This window comes from Crocodylus siamensis, chromosome 6, assembly GCF_052110815.1.
Source record: "Crocodylus siamensis isolate JL-2025a chromosome 6, ASM5211081v1, whole genome shotgun sequence".
NCBI classification, from domain to species: domain Eukaryota; kingdom Metazoa; phylum Chordata; order Crocodylia; family Crocodylidae; genus Crocodylus; species Crocodylus siamensis.
The window spans coordinates 56,789,172-56,813,835 of record NC_143400.1 but is presented as its reverse complement, the minus strand read 5'-3'; the positions used below and the strand labels follow the sequence as shown (position 1 = coordinate 56,813,835).

Genomic DNA, 24,664 nt, shown 5'->3' with positions numbered 1-24,664 from the left:
TGGTCAGCAAACTGCTACTGCCCCACTCCAGGTGCTGAAGGAACTTGATACATCTCTGCTTTCAGGGGTCTTTCTACATCAAATCAGGTGAAGTTATCCAAGTGTAGGGGTTTGTCATCTCTCTACTACTTATTTACTCTAGTGCAAGGGTCAGTTACCCTGGTGTAAACATGTCACATGTTCAGATCCCTAGGATATAGACAATGCTGAATGTGGAAGGATAGAGGTAATCTACCTCCCTACTTAACCTTCTTTACCACCTGGAAAAAGAAAACAAACTAAGAAAGCAAAAATCAGGAAAGAGTTGGCAAGACCGGTCAGAACTGATATGATGAGCTACATGAGTTTGATGCAGCCCTCACAAGTCAGAGAGTTACAGTGACTATATGTTGGGCCCATTAGAAGCATTTGTAAATTTCCATTTCCCTGATCTGAGCAAAAGTTACTCTTCACCCAAGAGCCTTATTTTTACCTTCACTGCCAAAATTGGTCGTGTGACTGTGAATGCTTCTGTGCTATTTCATAACTCAGGAAAAGGCAAGGAGGCTTCTTGCTCTCAAAAGGGTTTTATTGCAACTGCTAACAGACAGCCAAAGATGGCTGACAACCTCCTGTGGAAGGAAGTTAATCCTGGCTGTGTCTATACAAGATGCTGACTGCACGGTAGCCTGAGACTACAGCACAGTAGCATCATGTGGCAGAAACCATGATGTGCTGCTACTGCACAGTAGTCTCGGACTACCGCACAGTCAGCATTACAAAAAAACCCATTCATCAGCATTACAGCGCAGTCATTTAGTACTTGCAGTAATGACTGTGCAGTCAGTGTCTTATGTAGACATGGCCCCTTACTACTACTGTTTCCATTACTTTGGCTTGTTTCGCATCTATGTAAAATTTGGTTTAGATAACTTGCAGTATTTCTCTTCTTTCCCCTAGGCTTCCAGTTTAAAACATAGAATAACTATCAAAATTCCAGTTTTAGAGAACCTTCCTTTTCTTCCTCTCCCAGACTGCAGGAGACACACACACGGACTCAGGGGGCCCAGGAACATAGGATTGTAAAGGGCTTCCTGGGTCATCAAGTCTATTTGCCCACTATTTCGGGTAACCGCATCATATAATTCCTTTTATAAATTGACGAAGTTTTCTCTTAAAACTAGTTATGTTTTTTGCTGTCACTAATTCCGCTGGATCCCAGAACTGTACTCCTCCGATATCCAGAACATTTCTCATTTTCAGCCTACATTTAATCATGACTACTTAATATTAGGGGTGTGCGAAGTGAGCAGTATTCGATTTGGATTCGGCCCAATTTGGGGGACAGTGATTCGATTCGCTGATTCGGATCAATGTCCCAATTCGATTTGGCCAAATCTGAATCTAAAGAGAATCAGTGATTCAGCCTCAGACACAGCTTTATATGTTTTTCTACGTACCTTAAGGTACTAGGCATGGCTTGTGAATGCTGAGATGGTAGGGCAGATGGAGTGCCCCAGGGAAGTCCCCCATGCACTGACAAGCATGTGGGGTTTCCCCCCTGTGCTTCCCCTGGCTTGGCAATTGGCTTCAGTGGGACCCTGGGCGCCACCTCAGACCCAGGAGGCACCAGTTGCCAAGCCGGGGGGTGGGAGGGTCCCCCGCACGCTCTGTGATGGACCTGGAAATGGACCGTAACTGCTTCTGGTTCACTTCCAGGTCTGCCACCGAGAACGCAGGGGACCCCCCCCTCCGCACTCCTATGGGTCGCTCCATCCACCCTGTCATCTCAGTGTTTATGGCTGCACCTAGTACCTTAAGGTATGTAGAAAAAGGATATAAAGTTGTGTCTATGGCTGAATTGTTGAATCTCTCTGAATCTCTCCCAATCAAACTGGAGAGATTAATGATCGATTCGGATTTGGAGATTCAGCTACTGAATCAGGCCGAATCTCCTCCAAATCGAAGCCACAACTGAAGTTTTGCAAAGCACTACTTAATATTCATTTGTTCTCTGTCAACATTGTCTATAAATAGTTAGTTTCTTCCTGGGTGCTTACTCTCTGCTGTACTTATAGACATAAATCATATCCCATCTCAGCTGTTACCTTCCTAGGCTAAACTATTTATGGTATATCTTCCTCATTCCTCCTCAGAGTTAGGCCCCTGCCTCCCCATTCTTCTCTCTTTTTGTGTGTCTAGCTACTCTTATTTCCCTTGCCACCTCTTCAGTTTCTTTCTCCTCTTCATTCTCCAGTGTAACATACCAATTTATGACCTCTTTCTCCTCCACTATCTGGTCTCTTCTTCTGCCTTTTCTTCATGATCACTTTTCCACGGGTCAGATTCCTTGTCCAGATTCTGTCCTCTTTTTTACCACAAATCTAAAAATTTTGAGTTGTCTGGGCAGCATCTTTTTTCTCCTCCTCCCTCACATCCTTGTTTGCGCTTCTCCAACATTTATAACTGTATCCTAAGTCCTCAAATATTCTCTTGTATGAGATCTATCAGACGGTACTTCACGCATAAAAAATCTTCCATCTCAAGAAATCCAGATACTCAAAGATAATGTACTTCCCATAGCTTCTATCCAGTCACCCTCATTTTTTCTGCAGTCCTTTTGGTCTTCTCTCTGCTGTCTTAGTTACTATCACTGTCCTTTCCTCCTCGTCTTCATCTTAACAAAAACCATATTTCCCTATATACTATTGTCTGATAACATGGTTCCTTAGTTGCTGGCTGCTCAGCTTTTTAAGCTTTTAGTCCTGTCCTTTAGGCTGAGCCTGTCAACCTTGAAAGGCAAGTAGCCTCCCTTAGAACTTCAGCTGTAAGATTTCTGTCCTACCCAAAGCAGACAGCCTCCACACTGGAAAGTACAAAAAGCAACCAAACCACCAACCAGCCAACAAATTCACTTGCCCTCAATTAACAAGGACTTCTTCCTCCCCAAGAACAAGTCCTAAGTAATGTCATTTGTTTACTGCAGTCTGTTTTCTGGTTTCCCTGGTTAGACCTTGCATTCTGTGTCTGACTCTCAATTGGCCTGTCTGATGGCCTAGGGTAGCTTCTGTTTCTCAATAAGTAAAATAAGGAAAAAGTGTTTACCCACCTTTGTACATCAGAGCTGAGATCACACTAGATCTTTAGAGACAGAGTGACATCTGAAATAAATTAAAGCCTTCATTTAGACCTAACCAGTAGTGCTCTATCTATTTCTATGGATGAAAAAAAATTCTCTTCTATCTACAAATCCCCAGTGGTCATTCCTCAAGCTACTAAATTCTGCAGTCTAGGAAAAGCTTTGGAAACCACTGTTGGTCTTATTTCAAAGAACACTGAGTTAATTATTTCCATGATCAATTTAGGTTTACCTATGCAGATATTACAAAATATCTTTTTACCCATACACAAGTACAAGCTTTCATTTGGCTTATTTCTAGTCTTAAATACTTTATATTTGTCTTAAAATGTAATTGTATTCTTATAATGATTTTTAGCTACAATATTTTTTATGTCTTGCTATGAGTACAGATCTGTAGCTAAAATGTCAAACTCCTAGCAACAGAAAATAGTGTTACCAAGATATCTATGTTTATGCGATCATATATTAGGGCTGTGCAAAGCTTCGGTTGCTGATTTGTTTTGGTAGAGATTTGGCCCGATTCAGCGGCTGAATCTCCAAATCCGGACTGAATCAGGAGACCCTCTAATCTCTCCAAATTGAATCGTAACCCTCCGAATCGATTCAGAGAGATTCAATGATTCGGACATAGGCACAGCTTTAAATGTTTTTTCTACATACCTCAAGGTACCAAGCAGCTTGTGAATGCTGAGATGGTAGGGCAGATGGAGCATCCCTCGGAAGCGTGGGGGTGTCCCCAGTGTGCTCGGCAGTTGACCTGGAAGTGGAATGAAAACATTAAGTCCCTCCATATAGGTTTGTTCATGTCAGAAAAAGTGATGAAAATCCCTGTTTTTGACAATTCTACCGTGAAACTGAAAACTCTGTAGGAGTTCTTTGCCCCTTACTTAAATGCAGATTACTACATAATGAAACACTAAGGCTGTGGACAAACAATCAAATTAAATTGAGGTAAAGACTGATCAGAGAATAAGTGGCACATGGCAACTAGGTGTGTGCCTGCAGCTACCCAACAGTAAGTGAAAATGAAACCAGGACATCTGTTACAGTTGGCATGGGAGAAACAGGAGAGCCTTTAGGCTAATTCAAGACAAAGTAGGAAGCCATGGGTCTAGGTCTGCATCTAATACTGTGAGTTATCTAATAAGGGAACAGGGGGAAAAGCCAGTCAGTGACTTGAAATGAGAGAACCAGAGAGAGAACAAAGCAGTGAGTCCCTGGCAATGATTCCTACTCTGTAAAGGTATCAGACGTCAGTGGACACCACCTAAAGGAACTGCATGACAAAGCATAAGGTGACCAGAAGTGAGAATTATGACCCACAATTACAGACACTGAGGGGGAGCTGAGGGGAATTCTTCCCTCCCAAACCCCAGATCTGCTTGCCTTGGCTGCCTGAGACTTGCAGCAGCTTCAGGGAGCTCCTCCACAGCTGGTTTTGCCTCAGCTGCTATAAGCCTGAGGCAAAACAAGTTGCAGGGGAGCAGAAGAACTTCCCTCTGCTCCCTGAGAATGCTCCTGAGACTAACAGGAGCTAAGGCAAGCAGCTCTGTGGCTTGGGAGGGGAAGAATGCCCCTCAGCTCCCTGGTCTGGGGTGGGGAACATAAGGTGGGGGCTGCCCAGTGCCCCCATGCTTGGCTGCATGGGCAGGCACCTGGCCAGAAAGACTCCTTCTCCTTCCATCTTGTGGTAGTGGCTGAAGCAATTAACAATTGGGAAGAGAGAGGTGGGCAAATTTCTTTGGCTCCCCAGGACTGCCTGGGCTGGGGAACCCAAGCTGGAGGAAACCTCCTGAGAGGGAGGTTCCCCCAAGGTGGGCCAGGACTTGGATAGGGGGCTTCTTAATCCCCTGTGGGGGGACAGCAGAGGGTGGGGGCATGTGCTAGAGAGACAGTTGGGGATACTTGGCTGGGTTGGCAATGGCCAACAGACTGAGAGATATGCTGTAATGCTCCTTGCCTACTTGTCTCCATCAGTGCAGACCTTCCCCTGCCTTTCCCAACTGAAAACTGAACATCAGTTCAGTTGGTTATCAGTTCAAACTATGCAGCTGAGAGGAAACTGCCTAGATTGTATTGATTCCACCTTGGGCGGACAGTGGGGCAGCACAGCCCGCCACGATGTGCACATGCAGTGACCGCCAGCACAGACCTGATGCTGGAGTTGTAGTGTGGCGCAGCTGTTTGCAGGCTGCTTGCTGCAGCTCTGGAGCCTGGGCTGGCTACAAACAGCTGTGCCAAGCTCCAGAACCCTGTTATCACCTCTGTGCCGGGAGCTGGGGAGAGACCAGGGCTGCGCTGCCTCAGGCCCCTCTCACCGCCCATGCATGCGCTGGTGCGGAGCTGATGCTGGAGCCTGGCACAGCTGTTTGGAGCCTCCTGGCTCTGAGGAGCTGCTGCCAACCGGGAGCCTGGGCTGCCTGGGACACTGCAAACCCTGCTGGGAGCAGCCCGGGCTGGGGCTGGCTGTGGCATGCCAAGCAAAATGACTTTGCGTGCCATGCTTGGCATGTGTTCCAGGGGTTGCTGACCTCTGGCCTATACCCTGGTGGTATAGATGGTTTTGTTACCCAGGATCTGGAGGAGGTACAAATTCTGCAGTTATAATACAGACAACATAAGAGCTACCTAATACTCAGATTGGAGTTAAGTTCTTGACTACTTTACCAACAAATTGTGGGGATAGAAGTCTTAAAGAACCTCATAGCTATAACTGATGTGTATTTTCACCTTACAGTTATGGTATACTATAGTACAGTCAACCTTTTTTGGTAAGCATTCTACAAATTAAGCCCCACACTAAATAAATGCACAGTAACCACTACATAGTAGCATCTCATGTTTCCTAAGTACCACTCCAATCTCCTTCCCCAGCCCAATTCACTGCTCTTTCTAACCCCTGCTGCCCTATCTTCTGTTCTACTTTCTGCTCCCTGCTCCACCTGCCACTGTACTGCCTGCTCCCTCCCTGTTCTTCCATATGCTATACACAGAGGCTTCCTGTACCACTTATGGCATGTATGTTGCAGGTTGGCTACCCCTGGTATACAATAACTATCAAATTCATAACATACTAATTTCAAACTCATTGGACACATTGGTCATGTTATTCAAACTGGAATAACTGTCATGGAGTTAACTCTGAAAGTGGGTGGAAATTTGGGTGTGGCTGCTCAAATATTACATTCAGGCTACTGACAGACATGAAAAAAAGCAAAACCAGCATTTTACCAGAAGAGGAAGTGTGTTTGATTTGGCTCCTCAGTGTCTGTGTAGATCAGGTAGAATCAGCTATTGGATAAAAGTGCCAAAAAGACCTGCTGCAGGGCACAATCTATACAGATGTTGGGTGAGCTGGGTCAAACTAACACTAACACTATGAAACTATGAAACTATGATGCCTCTTCTGGGCATGGGGGGACATCAAGCTTAAAGTAAAGCACTGTTTTTTTGTGTTTTTTTCATGTCCATAAGCAGCCATAATGGAGAAAGTACTGGGAAAAATAATCCTGGGCCCATGACGTAGTTGCCATGTAATACTGTTCTGGCATTTACTGGGCATATCTACATGAGATGCTAACTGTGCAGTAGCCAAATAATATGTGCAGTAGTGCATCACAGCACAAGCAGTCCTAATATGCTACTATGCTACTGCATAGTATTATTAGGCTACTGTGCAATAGGGCTGTGTAAAGCTTTGGGTGCTGATTTGATTCAGAGGAGATTCGGAGGCCAAATCTCCAAATCTGAATTGAATCAGGAAACCAATAAAAAGGTCCAAATCAATTCAAAGATTTGGGCAGTCCCAGCTCGCAGCCACAGGGAGCAGGACCTGGACTCCATGCCAGTAAGTGGGGGGGGGGCTGGAGGAGTGTGGAGGGGACCATGTGGGGACCCCGCCCCATCCCCTGCCTGCTCCTTCAGCCCCCCGAGTGCCCTCCAACCCCCACCTGATCTCCCAGCCCCCCCACCCACCCCATTGTCCCAGAGAAATTTTATGAGTGCTGGCAACATGAGTTAAGTCTGATCATGCACAGATAACACTGGCTCATGGAAATTTCCACAGTATGCCCAGCACGTGCCCCCTGGGTGACCTCAGGAGCTGTCAATCAACCCTGAGCTACTTTTCAGTCTTGCGCGTGCCCAGTTACCACACAGAGCTCAAACTTACACATGCTCAGTTCCCTAAGAGCATGACGTCATCATTCCAGAAAAGTCTAATGGCTAAGCAGCCTGATTGGCCAAGGGGCTGCTTTATTAGTGTGTGAGCCCCCACCTTGGTGTGGGTTGTGTGGGCATCGTTGGTGAGAGAGTGGTGAGAGACCGTGCGCTACCTGTAGCAGAGGCTGCTTTCAGCAGGGACTGCGAGGAAGAGAGCATATTGGGATTCAATCCCCGGTTCTCTTCACAACTTCACGCAACAATTCATACCCTTGATTTAGTTTCTCCTCGTATTGATTCTCCTGATTACTGGACTGTTTTGGCTTTGACCTTGACCTCGATTTTGATTACGTCTCTGCAGCTTCGATACTGATTCCGGCTTTCACTTACCTGGCTTTTTAACTGACCTCGGCATCCATCATCGACTACAACTCGGCTCATCCCTACTCACCCCAATTGTATCTCCGCTGCATCACATCCCGGCTCTCGACCTTGGCTTTCTCTTCGACCACCCATTGTCCATTGGACTGGCATCACAACCACTTCGCTCTTCCCGACGCATTACAGTTTTGTTTGTGTTATTCTTTCGACCCTTTATGAGCTGTTGACCAGCCCTGAGACTAACCAACAGGCAGCTGCACCTAGCTCCGGCTAGAAAGCAGGGCTTGTTGTGGAACCTTATGGGCCAACAGACCCCTTTGTTCTTGTTCGTTCTGTTTTGCAACTTTAAACTGTAACTGAAGTGAACAGTTGTGAAGTACATCACAACCTACGCCGTCAAAAGCGTAAGTCAAATAAATCTCCGTCTGTTTTGAAACCACTACATTTTCGTGCCTCAAAACTCCATGCCAAAAAATCCAGCCTGTTTCGTGTCCAATCCACCACCCGGCCGCCCAACTGTGACACCGTGAGCTTGGTTTACCAACTCCAGGACACCCGCCATGGCTGTCCTGCTCAGTCCCAGCTCCTGCTTCTTTAAAATAAAGAAAAAAGCCCTGCACACACCAGCTGCTGCAGCAGCCATTGGGGTTTCTGGGGGCTCGTAGAAGAGCCCTGCATGCACCATGGAGTATAGTGGGGAACGCGTCCCTACCTGGCAGGAGCTGGTGAGTGCAGGGCTTTTTTTTTTTTAAACTAAAGAGCTGATGCTGTGGCTGGGTGGGGCAGCCATTGGGGGGCAGGGATAGTGGGTGGGGGTTTGGGACTTGTGGCAGAGCCTCCCATGCCCCACGGGGCAGTGGGGTGCAGCAGGGATTACCCCTCCGCCTGGCAGCAGCCACTGAGTGGGGGCTTTTTTTTTATTTTTAAAGAGCCAGGGCGCTAGGGCTGGGAGAGTGGGTGGGGGATAGAGGCTTGTGGTAGAGCCCCCCGTGCAGTGCAGGGCAGTGAAGTGCAGCAGGGATTGCGCCCCCTGCCTGGCAGCAGCTGATGTGCTGGGCTTTTTTTTTGTTTTAAAGAGCTGGGAGGCTGGGGCCAGGAAGGGCAGCCACCGACAGGTCTGGGAGAGCAGGAGGGGGATGGGGCATATTTCAATTCGGAAATTTGGCGGATTCAGCAGCAGCTAAATTTCCTAATCAGATTTGGCCGAATTGGTTCCGGACAGTGAATCACTGAATCAAATCACTGTCCCCCAAATCAGCCAAATTCAAACCTGAAGCAAATACTAGCCTCTTCGCACAGGCCTACTGTGCAACTGCATCACTAAAAAGTTGTTTGCTGGCAGTACTGCACAGTTACTCCAGTTACTGCACATTTATTTAGTACTTGATTATATAAATACTAAATAAATGCACAGTAACCACTACATAGTAGCATCTCATGTAGGAGTGCCCACATAAACTAAAAAATATTACAATTAGGCAAAAATGTGGGTATATGAGCATGCTTAAAGACATTGTGCAATGTGTGAGAGAAATAGTAAATGAATCACTTCCTTCTGCTGTGAAACCCATAAGATGGAATTTAAAGAGAAGAAAACTGTTAATGATCCCCTTATGGAGTGCCTTCCCTGCTCTTGCAGGAAGACAAGCTTTCATTTGCCTAAAGAAAGACTCTAGTGATTTCCAGAGATCAGGCCAAATGCAAGGCAAGAAGGCCTACAGTAATAGGCCTGAATTCTGGTAATATGGGTGCAGCTGTTGAATGAATGTTCTTTTGTAAATTTATTCTCAATACACAAGTCTCCTACCTGTCAAATGCTCTCTTCCCTGTCCAAATCCTCTGTCCCTCAGTCAGTGCAGTATAGGTATACAGAATCAAAAGCCTTCTCCCTCACTCTGAAGAGAATCAAAGGGATATCTACACATAGAATTTAGGGTAAGAAAACCCCACAGTACACAAGCTATCTACATGTTATGGATCGATTTCTTTGTGGATTAAGGAAACCTAGCCCTGAAGAGTTAATATATCAAATAAAAGATAACTGACAATGTTTCAAGTCAGATGAGTTGATTTCTTGGAAATCAAAAATAATTCAAAGAGAGAGAATTAAGTTAGAGACCACAATTTCATGAATAGTTTGCATTCATCCATATTTGCTTAAAGCCATTGCCATATTCTTCCTATTATTTTTTTAAATTATCTCCTTAGATTTGAATCACAAGTCTTCATAACTCTTAATTCCACACATACTAACAATTTCTGTCCGGAAAAAAATTGTTTAAAAATAAAACATAAGATTTTATCTGGTTGTTGACTAGTAGTCAGACTAGGGATGGATAGAGTAGGAGGCCCTGTACATGAAAGAGCAATGCAAGGAGATAGGAGAGACCAAGAAGAAACAGCTAAGGGGGCAAGCAGCCGGAGCTGGTGACATCCTTCAAGGTAAGCATGGTGGAGGTCGGTCACATGTGATTACTAGCCTCCTTCTACTGCATTGCCATTAGGCCTCTCTCTCAAAATCCACAGCCCACCTGGCATTCATTGATCCTTATCCCAAGTTGCCAGAACAAACATGTGCCTCCCCATTTCCTCTGCGCAACAGGCTCAGGTTTCTTCTATAAAAAGAAAAGCCTATGATAATGGCTTAGCATTTCCATGCTTACCCAAGACCGGGAAGGGTCCACAGGAATGGAATTCCAAAACTAAGGAAGAAACAACATTTTATAACTGCTGGCATAAAGGCCACAATTCTGATTACATCTATTTGACTTTTTTTCCCTTCTGTTTAATATCTGACACACTGAAACAATCACAGAAATGTTGCTAAGGTCTGTCTGAATGCTAATTCATAGATTGACAGATTCATAGATTGTAAGGGGCTGGAAGGAACCTCACAAGATCATCGGGTCCAGCCCCCCCTGCACTAGGTAGGAAAGACAACTGGGGTCAGGTGACTCCAGTGAGGTGACTATCCAATGTCCTCTTGAAGACCTCCAGGGTAGGTGACTGCACCACCTCAGGAGGGAGTTTATTCCACAGTCTGGACACCCTGACTATGAAGAAGTTTTTCCTAGTGTTAAACCTGAAATTGTCTTTCAAGAGTCTGTGACCATTAATCCAGGTTTTCCCCAAGGGTGCCCTGGTGAACAGTGGTTCACCGAGCCCCTGATGTATTACTTTGATGTAGCGGTAAACTGCTACCAAGTCCCCACTCAGCCTTCTCTTTTTTATCCTGAAGAGTCCCAGGTCCCTCAGCTTTTCCTCATATGGCTTGCCATGCTGGTCTCTGATGGCTCTTGCAAGTCATGGGTGTCTCTTCTCTGGACTCTCTCAAGCTTTACCATGTTCTTGTTGAAGTGCAGCACCCAGAACTGGACGCAGTACTCCAGCTGCGGTCTCACCAATGCTGAGTAGAGCAGAAGAATCACTTCCTTGGTTTTGCTTGAGATGTATCTGTTGATGCATGTCAGAGTATTGTTTGCCCTGCTGGCTACAGCATCGCGCTGATAGCTCACATTCGTACTATGGCCTATTATTACCCCTAGGTCCCTTTCAGTTGTGGTGATAGTCAGTAGGGCTGTACAAAGCCTCAGTTGCTGATTCAGTTCGGTGGAGATTTGGCTCGATTCAGTAGCCAAATATCCGAATCAAATCAGGACACCATTTAATCTCTCCAAATCAAATTGGAACCCTCCAAATTGATTCGGAGCAATTTGATGATTTGGACATAGACACAGCTTTAAATGTTTTTTCTACATACCTCAAGGTACCAGGTGGCTTGTGAATGCTGAGGCAGATGGAGCGTCCCACAGAAGCGCGGCAGAGGTGGGCGGGGGGTCCCGAGTGCTCTCAGCGGTGGACCCAGAAGTGGACCAGAAGTACTTCCGGTCCACTTCCAGGTCTACCATAGAGCGTGTGGGGGACCCTCCCTTTGCCCCCAGCTCAGCAGCTGGTGCCTCCTGGGTCTGGGGGGCACCCAGGGTCCCCCTGTGGCTGATTCCTGAGCCAGGGCGGGTGCAGGTGTGGTCCCTGCATGCTCAGCAGTGGACCTGGAAGTGGAGCAGAAGTACTCCCAGTCCACTTCTGGGTCCACCGCTGAGCACGTGCGGGGGGGCCCCCTGCACTCCTGTGAGACGCTCCATCCACCCCACCATCACAGTGTTCACGAGCTGTGCCTGGTACCTTGAGGTATGTAGGAAAAACATTTAAAGCTGTGTCTATGGCTGAAACGCTGACACTACAGATCAGCATCAAATCTTCAGATTCAGCCAAATCAAATTGAGACAGTGATCCGAATCAATGAATTGAATCACTGTCCCCAATTCAGGCCGAATTCCAATTGAATACAGCCTATTTCACACACCCCTACTAGTCAGTATGGCGCCACTGAGCCTGTAAGTGTGTGGGATTGTTCGTCCCCAGATGGAGCACTTGACACTTCTCAATGTTGAAGTTCATCTGGTTCTGATCTACCCAACTTGTAAGTCTGTCCAGGTCCACCTGGTATCTGTAAACTATTTTCAAGCGTGACCACACTCCCCCATAACTTGGTGTTGTCCACAAATTTGGCCAGTGAGCTCTTCACCTCTACATTCTAAATCATTGATAAAGATGTTGAAAAGCACTGAACATGGACCCCTAAGGGACACCACTGGCCACTTCTTGCCAGGATGACACAGATCCATTCATTAGAACTCTCTGGGTCCTAGCCCACAACCAGCTTCCTACACACCTGACCATCAAGCAGTTAAGCTCACAATCCTCCAATTTTCCCATGAGAACATCATGAGATACCAGATCAAAGGCCTTTTGGAAGTGTAGGTATACAGCACTGACCTCCTTCTCTTACCCATGTGCCGAGTTACCAGGTTGTAGGAGATGAGATTGGTAAGACAAGATCTGCCCATGACAAAGCCATGCTGGCTGTCGTTCAAAATCCTTCCTTCTGTAAGCGTACTGCACATAGACTCCTTGATGAATTTTCCCAGGATTCTCCCTGGGATAGAAGTTAGGCTAACTGGCCTATAGTTGCCTGGGTTTTCTCTCTCCCCCTTCTTGAAGATGGGCACAACATTGGCCTTCTTCCGGTCTTCAGGGACCTCCCCTGGGCACCACGAGTTTCGGAAGAGTTTTGCCAGAGGTCCCATGATGACTTCATCCAGCTTCTTCAGCACCCTCAGGTGAAGTTCATTCGGCCCTGCTGACTAATAAATGTCTAACTTTTCTAACTGATCACACACTAGCTCAACGTCAATGGTAGGAAGGTGGTCATTCCCACCATGCTCATTCCAAACCTTATCTAGTACGATTTTCCCCTTAGTTCAGTTAAATACTGAAGCAAAGTAGTCATTCAGTTCAGTTTTCTCCTGAGTGTTGGTAACCAGCTGTCCTGAGTTGTTAAGCAATGGCCCCACATTCCCATTTATTTTCTTCTTGTTCCCAGTATACCTAAGAAGGACTTCTTATTGTCCTTGATTTGTGTTGCTAGTTTAAATTTAGTCACCGCCTTAGCCTTTCTAATGTGCTCCCTACAAGCATGGGTTCTTGTTGCATAGTCCTCCTTGGGGACTGTCACAAGCTTCCGTTGTTTGTATGCCTCTTTCTTCTTTTTCAAGGGGATCATGATATCCCTATTAAGCCAAGGGGGATTACCAGCCCTTTTGCTACCTTTCCTCTGCATGGGAATGGACTTCTTTTGTGCTTTGAGGATCATGTCCTTGAGGAATGACCACTCTTCATGCACTCCTTTTCACCTTCCCTGGTCCCACAGCACTTCTCCCACTATTGCCCTGAGCCTGTTGAAATTTGCTTTTTTTTTTTTTTTTGGAAGTCCAGAACTTCAACTCTGCAAGCTGATTTGCCTGCCTTATGACTGACAGTGAACATGATGATTTAATTGTCATTGTTACCCAGGCTACCCTTTTCATTCAAGTCACCCACCAGATCGTCTCCTTTGGCCAAAACCAAGTCTAGCAGAACATTACCCCTGGTTGGCCTGTGCACTTCCTGAGTGAGGTAAGAGCTCTTCAATACAAGTCAGGAAGCAACATGACCGATCTGACTTAGCCAAGTGTTCCTCCCAAGAGATGTCTGGGTAATTGAAGTCACCCATGACGACCATGTGTCACAGGCCAGCTGGGCACTGTGAGCATATCAATTCTATCACAGGCCAACTGGGTTTTTAGGTTCAGTTTCGGATTGAGGAGGCAAAGTTGGGAATGGAGTAAAGGCAAATTTACTATAGCTTACACACACACAACAGTTAACAGAAAGATAAATCCGATAAGCAGATAATGTAGTATTAAAGAGGTAATAGTAAATAATAACAACAGATAATAACTACAGATAGATCAATTCTGTCGCAGGCCAACTGGGCACTGTGAGGGTATTAGCCAGTGGACTGTTCAAAACAACAGACAGACATGGGTTGGCAACTTATTGATAGTTCCTCGATGCCTACGTATGCATCAAGTGATTCCAGCAAAGTCAGGCATCCCCGATCGATGCTGTCAGAGGGATTACCGGGGAAGGTCCCTTGATCAGGATCCGATCCTCACTCACACCAGGAGTCCAGGGTCCAGGCATGGAACAGCAGTGACCGTTCTGTTCCCTCCTTCCTGCTGGTCACCTGATGCACACGCTTTTTATACCTGGTCTTATCCTAATCTGTTGGCTTCAGAGCAACTCAGAGCCTATGGGACCTAGTCAGTTCCACAAACAGTTAATTTTATCATTTTGGTTAAACTTATGACGGACAAGTTACATTTGCGGTTTACAAACTTACAAGCTTTATATTAACTAATATTACCTGTTTAGGCAAAATACCAAATGCTTCTAAGAAGCACATACTTATTGCTTATTAATCCCTCTAGTTCTGGCCATCGCACCATGTCCCGTGAGCACGTGGCCTCTACCAGTTCTTGAGAGAACTCCAGATTGAACTCCTCCCCCTGGTTTGATGATCTTTAGTATACACCTACAGTTAAATCTCTCTCAATGTGCCCCTTACAGGGAAAAGATACTCAAGACATGACACGTTCAAAGGACTCTTCTGCACATCCCAAGAGAGAGATAAAAGAGAGAGATGGACAAGACAGAAGGATTCCTGAAATATCATACAGATGAGAAAGAAGAGGACCCTTTTTCACTGATGAACACTCATATTTGGTATAAAAAGGAAAGAATTGGGACACAGGTGCCATCAGTGCTCCAATACAATTTAAGACTCCAGCCCATAAATGATCTCTTGTATACTGCCCAGACATATGACTTAGGACAGCACCTTCTTCCTAGCAGTACATACCTCCATTACAACACCCCTGATGGCTGAATGACCAACACTAAACTGGTAAGGTATTCTGTGGTGATAACTAGAAGTCAGAAACTTCTAGATGGTTATGGCCCCATGCTTCTCCTTGCCATGGGGAATTCGCATCAGTAGAATACCTACATGGACTTTCAGAGTGAGTTCTATACAGATTCCTAACAAAGTGGCCTTTGACATCCTGAAATTCTGCTACTTAATTTCAGAATTTACTAGTGATAGGAGGTTTAATCCTCCCTCACTCCAAAGCCTGATAGACTCACAGAAGCAGAGATAAATGGATATAAATGGTTTAGATTCAAAACTTCAATACCATTCCAAACAAAATACTCACTTGAGAGAAACAAACATAATATTTGTGTGCATCTGATTAGGGAAGGGAATACCACTTAGATAATTAGTGTGTCAGGGAATGTTAAATATTTCTTCTTTTAAACAAGTTATTTAATATAAATATTATTTCAAAGAGAATCTGCTTTCTGTTGTCTTACATAAATTAACCTTGAGACTTTCAAGAGACAGCAAACTGTTTTATTTTTTGAAAGGATACTTAAAACAAAAACAAAAACAAAAAAGCAATGCTTTCAACATTACATTGTCCCTGTTTTATACTTGGAAATTTATTGTCTAGAGAGATCCATCTTCTGGAATCTTTTCTGTTTGTAGAGCTAACTGTAAAGCATTGTAAAATCCAAGGGAGAGAAGGCATTTTCATACCATGCACAATGTACGAAGAACTGAAGCATCAGTTCAGAACGGTGGGATGACATGGTTGGTGTAGCAGAAATGCAGAAATGTTGCCAAATGGCAAGTATGCCATTATCTTTCTCTATGCTGCTAAAGATAAGCAAGAAAAACTATCTGACTGTCTAGGGCAGTGGTTCACAATCCTGGGTCACGACCCAAATGAGGGTTGTGGGGGCAAGGCCGGCAGTGCCGCACAGAAAAGATAAGCCATGCTGCATGCTAGGAGCTCCTCTGCCCCCACTGCAATCCACTCCCAGCAGCAGGACATGGAAAAAAAAGGTTGGGAACCACTGGTCTAGGGAGATGAGCAAGATGAAAGCAGTTGAAAGTCTGTTTCTGCTGAGATGAAAAAGTAGCTTGTGGGACAGAAAGGCTTCTGGCTAAAGTAGGTATACAAATGGGTTCTGTCCGCAACTACTAGAAAAATGTGACAGGAAAACAAGTTGCTGGGAGCTTGAGAGTGTAAAGGATAAAACCCTAACAGTCCCAACTTTGTAAGCAGGAAGAATGAAACCGTACTGTGGTTGTTAAAAAAAATCCTGACACCCAGACAGAACAATCAGTAAGAGTTAGCCAGTTTTGATAGTACATGTGTGGAAGAAAGGATAAATTGAAGACTGGTATATTAGTGAGGGTACAGGCTAGACCTGAATGAATTCCCTCTCTTGGGCTTACTGCTCTTAAACTAACTGGAGATTTGAGATTTGCTAGCAGAAAAGTCAGTTTATTGCCCCATTGTCAGGAGTCATGGTAGTAGGCAAGCCAAATCGCCCCGAGCTGGTTCTGGCCCTGGTTACGTAAGTGTACCTGGCTGCCAGTCATCTACTTCCAGCTGTCCCCAGTTGCCTGCACTGTCATGCTGCCTACTTATAAGAAGCAGTCTTTCAGTGGCCGGCAGACTATTCAACAGGATATATGTTTTCTCTTTCTGAAAAATTCTAGGCTTCTGACTCCTTGTTCCAGATTCCACACCAGACATCATTTTTCCAGACTTGTCAGCTCCAGTCTAGACTTCTGACAGTTGGATCCTGACTCATGACTTCAGTTTGCTGGTTTCCCAGACCTCAGTCTGATGCAACTATAACTGCCTGCTCTGCACCCCCTGGTCAATGACTGGCATCTGGATCCCTACTTACCCTTCCTGACATAGGTCTGCCCAAAACAACTGTTCTTTTCTTGATCTCTTAAAGTAAAATGTATAAAACAAACAAACAAAAACAAGTTCAGTTGCAAACAGAAATATATGGATTTAAAAAGATGCTACCACACCTCTTGGAATTTGGATTTGGTGTCTAATACTCCTTCATATTCTGGTCTCTGTGTTTGGATTATCTCTGCTATGATGCATCACTTTCCCTGTCATAATGATGAATGGGAGCTCATTATAGGAGCTATGACCTTACTGCATCATAGGAGATGTACTCAAAGGAAAGTGTACCATCTCTTCTTATAATCCTTTCAGTAAGCATCCCCTTTATCAAATGACATTTTTCAGTTGTCACGGTATAAACAAAAAGTTCCACATGTAGTTACCACCAGTTCCTAGCACTGGAGTTCACCTATACACAGAAAGCATAAGAGCAGAGAGTCTTTGTTACTGTACTAGTTCTTTAATTTTGACTTTCTTGGAATATGTTCTCCATTTTCAATGTCATATGGCTATTTAAAAACCACACTCTATTCCTACCAAGAAAATGTAGCTGGAAATGGAAACTCTTGGATGCATGTGACCTTAGAGTTTGCATCTGGCATATGATTCTCATACTCGATGCAGCATTTAATAAAATCATTAGTGCTCTTTTGAAATAATTCTAAAATAATTTAACTGCTCTAATTATCTTGAGTAAATTTAATTCCTTTCCTGTGAGACACTTTGTGCCAAACTACACATGACCCTCTCCTGCCTCTAGTTCTGCCAAATTGCATTAAGCTAGAGGAGGAAGGGTCCCTCAGTGGTTTTGAAGTCTTACTTTTTCCTCTTTGGAGGCTTTTGCTGTGTGTTTCAAAGAGAATAGCATTAAGGGGAGATTTGAAATATCTATCTTGAGAGGTACTCTTGTGTGTCATCTACATACAGCACACAGGAGCAATATGTCCCATCAGCTACAATTTGGTACATATGTTAAAAAAATGAAAATAAAAAAAAACATGTCAATTGTTTCATGTCAACTGCTCCAAAGTCTTTCTTTCTGGCCTTCCTTTATTTTAAATGTTCTTGCTTCAATCACCTCCCTTCCTGCCGTTCTCATGCTTTTACTTTGGAATTACTCCCTTGGCTTATTTGTGCCTTGCACATCAAGCTCAGGCTTCTGATCTTAACATACACTGTACATGTAGCTTAATCAGAAAGATGAAAAGCTATCATTTTATGACAAAACTAATAATTTATGAGTAACTTTAGTGATATGTTTCAAAAGAATATTGAGCTGTGGTTCTGTACTGAGATTACTGATAAGTGAACAATACTTATTCTGAATTAGCATTGTTTGTGAGGTTGTAATGAGATACAGGTTTCTTTATACTCGATAAAAATAATGCTTTGTTTATGTTAATAGCACAAAATTTATGATATTCTTAGTTATTCATTCCTTGATTTTTTTAAGTGCATAGATTTTGAAAATGTTTAACTTGGAACAACAATTAGCTGACTTCTGAAACAATACTTTGGGGATTTGAAAATTTTCCCATGTAGTTTTTTTCTTTAATTTTTTTAATTTATTTATTTCTCTTGTATCAAAAAAGCTGCTACGGTAAAGCACATAATAACATCATGTATATATAATGTGATTACAAAAAATTGAAGGTCAACTGATTATTCAATTAACACAGTGATTATCATGATAATAAAGTCCAAGACGCATAGTTCATGTAATGCACTGATTCACTAAGGCCATCTATAAAGATGAATTCAGATATTTAATACTATACACGCAAATACCTCCATTTAACCCTAGTTTTGGCAGGACAGTGGCCAGAAATAGCTAGGTACAAATATAAAGCTTGCCTGCCTTTAGTATGAAATGTAAAAGTTTGAATGGGTAGTAAATAAGATATTTACTTACTTATTTGAATGGTAAGCTATTTTTGAGCTAGAGATAAATAAACACACAAACATTAGATAGAAGGTAAAATATTCAAATCAGGGTAATTTTTAAAACCTAAGTCATACATTTTCTTCATACAGTGAAGAAATAATTTTCTTCATGAGCAAACTTGACAATTTTCAGATGTTACACATTATCTTAAACCAATATTATAGAATAGCTAAAATAAGTTTTCTCATAGCAGATGCTTGCAACTTCAATAATAGATCATGAGAGGCTGTCATTCTTCTATATAATTATTTGAATTCCTCTACAGACTCACAAACAACATTATATTGGTCTCCTTTCCCTTGCCTCCCCACTCCAGTGAAAAGGTTCTCATCTTTTTATCTGGATCTTCCAATTCCTTGTTCCTACATCTTTCTTAATTGTCATTGGTGGCTGGCTTCTTTCTTCCCCTGTTTTGCCATTCATGCTGATTACAATTCTTTTGCTCTACTTCAAACAGCAGCTTGTGCTTTGTACCCTCAGACCATTTCCCATTTTGTCATGGGCCACCTATTTATCTTTTTTTAAAAAAAGGAAGGGACTTTCATTTATGTTAGGTTCAAATTTGAAAGGTTTTTCTTAAGTATAAAAGAATAAGTAAATCAAACAGATTATGCAAAAATGGTGGGGTTTACAGCAATCAGAAAGGTTTGGCTCTGTGCCATGCAGTACTAGTTTATTAAACTGACCCCAAAAACAAAAGTTAGCTGGAAGCTCAGCATAACTCCACCAGAGTCAACAGAACAATTAAATTCATGCAGTACTAGCTGATGTTCTGCAAAGAGACTGGGTAACGGTGGGGCTGGCTGGAAGGTAGGTGACCTGGCCTCACAATGGCAGCACACTTAGGTTTCAGTTTTTAGGATGAGGGGATGGATTTGGGAGCAGCAGCAGTTATACAACTTTAGGAAGTGTGAAAATCACCAATGTATTTATAAGCCAGATGCTAGAGGGATATGCTATAACACACACTGTAGGGCATTGTGCAATGGGACTATTACTGTCTTGGATGCCATTGCCATGCAGTAACACTATTCTGCACACCATATATGACACCATATAGTTGCAATATGCCCTGTCCCATGGGAGAGTATACAATGTTGTATTTACTCAAACCATCTGTCCTCCAGTCAGCAGAGGAGAAACCCCTGGCCTTAGATTTGTGTCCAAAGTAGGGGGGCAGACTCCAACCCACAGCAGTCTCCTACCCCTTGCTCTCTGCAGCTTTGGCCCCTGCCTCCCCCTCTCCCCCTCCCCCTTGATGTCAGGCACAGCTTGGCTCTGGCTCAGGTTGGATTCTCTCCTGGGCACAGAGCACATGAAACGCTGTCCCCTGCCGGCCCAATCAGCAACACCACTGCTGCATGGCCCAGCAAGGGCTGAGCTTCCCTGAGCTGTGCTCCAGGGAGGGAAGTCTGAGCAGTTTGTCGGCAAAGGGGGGTGGGGGGGAAGAGGCAAAGACTGTGGGGAGTAAGGTGGTGAGGAGCAGAGCTCATGGGGGTGGGGGCAGGAAGGCTGCAGAGGGAAAAGCAGGGCTGTCCACCCCCCAGCCACTTCTTTCCCTGCTGTACCAAGGGCGGGGGTCCAATTGAAGAGAACCCTCCACATTTAAACTCTACACCTGGAAAACAGTACCACGTAGTGTCATTTTCTATATTTCGAATGTAATTACTGAAGGGTCGCCGGAAATTCAGGGGCACCTCAGACTCCAGTAAGCACGGGGATCCCTGGCGCTTCCCAAAGGCACAGCCTCCCCAGCCTGCGCCCCCTTGCTCACCCGCGTGAAACGCCGTGACGCGCCGCCCCCGGCCAATGAGGGCTCGGCGCCCGGCGGGGCGGGGCTGGGCGAGGGGGCTGCCGCGCAGTAAGCAGGAAGCCGCGGTCGCGCCGCACATAGATGCTCCGCGCAGCGAGCAGGGAAGGACGCAGGAGCGGAGCAGACGCGCCGGCACCGCCCGCCGGGGACGAGAATGAGCGAGAATGAGCCAGCGAGACACCCTGGTGCACCTGTTTGCTGGAGGGTACGTGCGGGGCGGCGAGGCCCAGCCGTGCGGAGCCGCCGCCTCGGGGCTGACGGGCGATGGTCGCTCCCGGGCTACCTGCAGGGGTTGCGGGGCTGAGGGGTTGCGGGGCGGGTGGTGCCCACGGGAGGCCCTGGCTCCCCGCCCACGCGGCTACGATCCCCGTCTTGGTTGCCCGGGCCCGGCGCAGGCAGGGGGCTGCACGGGGCGCTGCCGAGCGGCTCCGGAGGCCGTGGCCGCGCCCCTCAGCCGCGCGGCTGGCAGGCGGCAGTGGCGGGCCGGTCGGGGCAGGACCCCCCAGGGTCTGCCCGGGTCACGTGCCAGGGGCCTGACGGAGCGAGACGGTAACGTCACGTGCCCCTGTGGCCAATGGCAGGCTCTGTTTATCTGGGGCCCTGTTCCAGGCGCAGGAGCCTGGCGCCCGGGGGTCCCATCGAGACCGGATTCCCAGGCTGCGACATCCTGCCTGCCGCTGCCCTCGGGCCCGGGAGCCCGCCCTTAGCGCCTCCGGGGCTTGCCTGGCCGTCCGCGGGGAAGGGAAGGCGCGCCCAGTACTCCGGGCTGGGAGACAGATGCGGTGGGGCTCAACCTTCTGGCAGCAAGGCTCAGATAAGAGCCGGGTGCGGGCTGGATGGGACCCTGCATGCCAGGATCAACCCATGTGCCAGTATCGGGCCCTGCTCCAGATCTGCAGCCTCCTATGGAGCCATGGTGAGCCCCACAGGCCCGAGGAGAGTGCTAGAGCTGTGGTCAGTCTGCAGGCTGGAATTGAGTGCTCCTGCGGGACACTGGAGGCAGCCTGACTTTAGCTTATTTCTCATGGGACAGCTATCTGGCAGGTGCTCCTGGTTGTGGTGGTGGGAGAGGCCATACTGATGGGATGGTAGTTCTGGTAGAGGAGAGCATAAGTCTGGCCTGAGCCGAGCTTGAGTCCCTACACCCTGGGTCTCAGTGGGCAGGATGTGCACTGATCCCCCAAGTGGTGCTAGGCAGGTGGTTACAATTTCTGCCCTCCTCGTTTTGTGAAAGAAGGAGGATTATACAGCAGGGCCCGGGACAGCTCCTGAAATCCAGATCATTTTAAGTTTGCAGAACAAAAAGAGTAGACTGATGCCTCATCTTGGCACCTTGACTTGACAGCTCTGCAAAAGGGAGGCCTACAGTGAGAACTGGCTTGAGAAGGAGGCCTGTAAACATAATGGAAGCTAGATGCAGATTTTTTAGCTCTGCAGCTAGTATATTTCCCTGCCTTTGTTGAGAGACCTGGTCTACAAACCCTTGTTGCCTGGCTGTTAGCTCCTTTAAATGGGTCAGAGACTTTACTGTGCAGGAGGGACTGAGAGGTCTTTCCTTGGGTGCTAGCCATGGATTTGCCTCTAATCTGGGCTCAGTATGTCACACTTAGTAGTGTGAAAGTTGCTCAAGGTCATCACATCAGGAGCTGCTTGGTCACTGAAGAGTTGCATCTTAACTCAGATTTGGCTGTAGACCATAGGAAAGCATTAGGGGCCTTTCTCAGGACCGTTTTAGTATCTAACATGTATCTAACACTGTAGTCAAAATGTGCTTGTGTGCACTGGGAAGAAAATGGGAAAGCAGGAATTTTGCTTTTAACTCTGTTCTCACAATTTTTCTGTATAAATGTAAGGTTCCAAGTTTATAACTCCAGAAACTGAAGTCTAGTTATTCGTAGGGCGAGTAATGCAGGATGGTTATAACATCTCTGTTCAATAAAGCAACATGAAAGAACTGATCATAAGCATGTGTAGCATTTCCATGTTATCCTTGACGTTTGTATTGAGACTATGGCTGAAGAAGTCATTTGTGGTGTCTTAATAATATGAGATGATAATATCCTCGCAGAACTGGATTGTGACCAATAGCTTGCTTCAGAACAGGGTCCAAGCAGCCATCAGACAGTAATCCAGCTTGATCTGATTTTAGACTAGAGTTGTTCTATTTCTTATAGTCCCCCGCCCCCCGTTCCCGCCCCCCCAAACTGCGTGTTCTACCTAGATCCCTCTACAGCAGGCTTGGCTGATTTTGTTTTGTTTTGTAACAAATACCTTTGGAACAAGATATTCACCAATTATAACTTGTTCTTCATTGTTAAAAGTTAAAGCCATTTTTACTTTAGTAGAACATTCTACAAAACTTAGTGGGACTTGGAACTGTGTTTAAACACTAATTATTAGGGGTGTACAGATAAAGATTTTTTTTTTGGCTGATACTGATAGCTGATGATTGACCATCCATACCAGCCAATGCCAATCCGATAACTGATACTAGTAATAGTGCAAGGCATTTTAAACTGTTGACATCATACTTTTTTGTTTTGCATTTATAGCACATGCACGTGTCTCCTGTCTGCTCTGGCCTTCGATGAGGATGGTGGTGATTCCCTTATTTCCATGCATGTTGCCCCGGCTCCTACCAACAGCTCCACTCCCTGCACAACCCGTGCTGCTATCCTGGGTGGGTGGGGCAAATGTTGTGCAGATAATGGTGCTGGGCACATTTGGAGCCCCAGAGCATGCCACTGCTTCAGCACCAGCAGGTCCCACTCAGGTGAGCTCCTATGGCTGCTGGGGAGAAGCTGTTTTTGCAAAGGCGCCTGGTGCCCAGTGGAGCGGAATGCCCCTTGCGGGGTACCTTACCCTGACTGTGCACAGCCCAGCATCTCTGCAGCAGTCCTGGTGCTCAGGCCCCTGCTGCGTGCACAGCATTGCCATGGCAGCAGCAGCAGCAGCAGCAGCAGCAGCAGCAGGAGTTGGTAACAGTCCCTATGTTACTGAGCATGGCACTCCTTCCCCTTCCCATTGCTCGCTGGGACTTGTAGTTTGCATGTGGTGGTGCCGGCGGTGGGGCATGGGGACCAGACAGTGCTCACCAGGGTGCTCTAGGCATATGGCTATAATTATTGGCTACAATGAACACCAAAAAACCTGATAGCCAATAACATTGGCTTTTTTCTTTTTATTGGTACCAATCTGATAATCAGCCAGTATATCAGTGCACCCCTATATATTATCAATATTTTAAAGTGCTGTTAGGGTACTTTCTTTTCTTGTCTTGATCTCGGATGAACTCTGTTTACACAGGTGGGTCATAAAGAATACCCTATAACTTTTGCCAATTAAGAAAATTCTCCTGTTTACGTATGCTGGAGTAGTTTGTACAATTCATTTCCAGTATATAAATGAAGTGGCACTTTATTATATGTGAAAATATCATTACTGGTTTTATAGCAAAACGTGTTTTTGACTTTTTTACAGTTTTTAAAGATGAAGTCCTTTCAAAAGCCTATGAAAACATGGCAACACATACTTTTGCCATGCTATTGATTTCCTACTGGTAAAGTAACAAAGATGCATTAGATCATTTAGATGTTTAGAGCATGTGACTGAGATTCAAAGATGGTATGAGATGAACAACTTTTGTTTCTTTAAGAACAAAATACAGACTTTCCAGATAAGTTTTCTACTATTGGAATATGTAATCTCCAAAAAAAAGATAAACAATTTTAACCAAAATAATTTGAGAGAGAATATATTCTTATAGCAAGGTCCCTCTGCCACTTCATGTCTGCTTGCTTTACTGTTTCTGTACTGAAGTGTCAGACTCTAGAACTTTTTATGCTCCATGGTTTTCTTGGAAAATTATTTCAGTAGTTTATATCAAAGGTACAAGAAGCTGATTAGGACTGTAATGTCAGTAAACTATCAAGCTAGCGGTAAATGTTGAATTCTGCTTGTTACTGGAGGGTTGCTTCCTTTTATGTTACTCTCAACCTTGTCAAAGAATTTGAGCATCAGTA

General features: G+C 45.3%; 2 protein-coding genes and 1 long non-coding RNA gene across 6 annotated transcripts in view; 2 read left to right on the top strand and 1 right to left on the bottom strand.

The window, feature by feature from the left end:
* The window catches only part of LOC149862867 (uncharacterized), a 59,303-nt gene extending 51,251 nt beyond the window's left edge, over positions 1–8,052 (top strand). The window contains exon 3 of the long non-coding RNA XR_016442893.1: positions 7,644–8,052. This is a non-coding gene — a long non-coding RNA (uncharacterized LOC149862867). The remainder of the gene's footprint in view (positions 1–7,643) is intronic.
* Positions 1–21,150, bottom strand: part of LOC149862866 (uncharacterized) — a 60,727-nt gene extending 39,577 nt beyond the window's left edge. For 3 of the 4 annotated variants that reach the window (XM_090051074.1, XM_090051071.1, XM_090051073.1), the window contains exons 1-2: positions 20,834–21,150; positions 3,782–3,878 (exon numbers count right to left, since the gene is read on the bottom strand). In XM_090051074.1, coding sequence (XP_089907200.1) covers positions 3,782–3,834 — 53 coding nt within the window. In that variant the 5' untranslated portion in view covers positions 3,835–3,878; positions 20,834–21,150. Of the gene's footprint in view, positions 1–3,088; positions 3,141–3,781; positions 3,879–20,833 lie in introns of all 4 variants that reach the window. The other variant, XR_016442892.1, reaches the window with a different exon arrangement.
* SLC25A36 (solute carrier family 25 member 36) overlaps positions 20,658–24,664 on the top strand; it is a 43,369-nt gene continuing 39,362 nt past the window's right edge. The window contains exon 1 of the mRNA XM_090051070.1: positions 20,658–20,847. Within this exon, the coding sequence (XP_089907196.1) occupies positions 20,807–20,847 (41 nt within the window). The 5' untranslated portion in view covers positions 20,658–20,806. The remainder of the gene's footprint in view (positions 20,848–24,664) is intronic.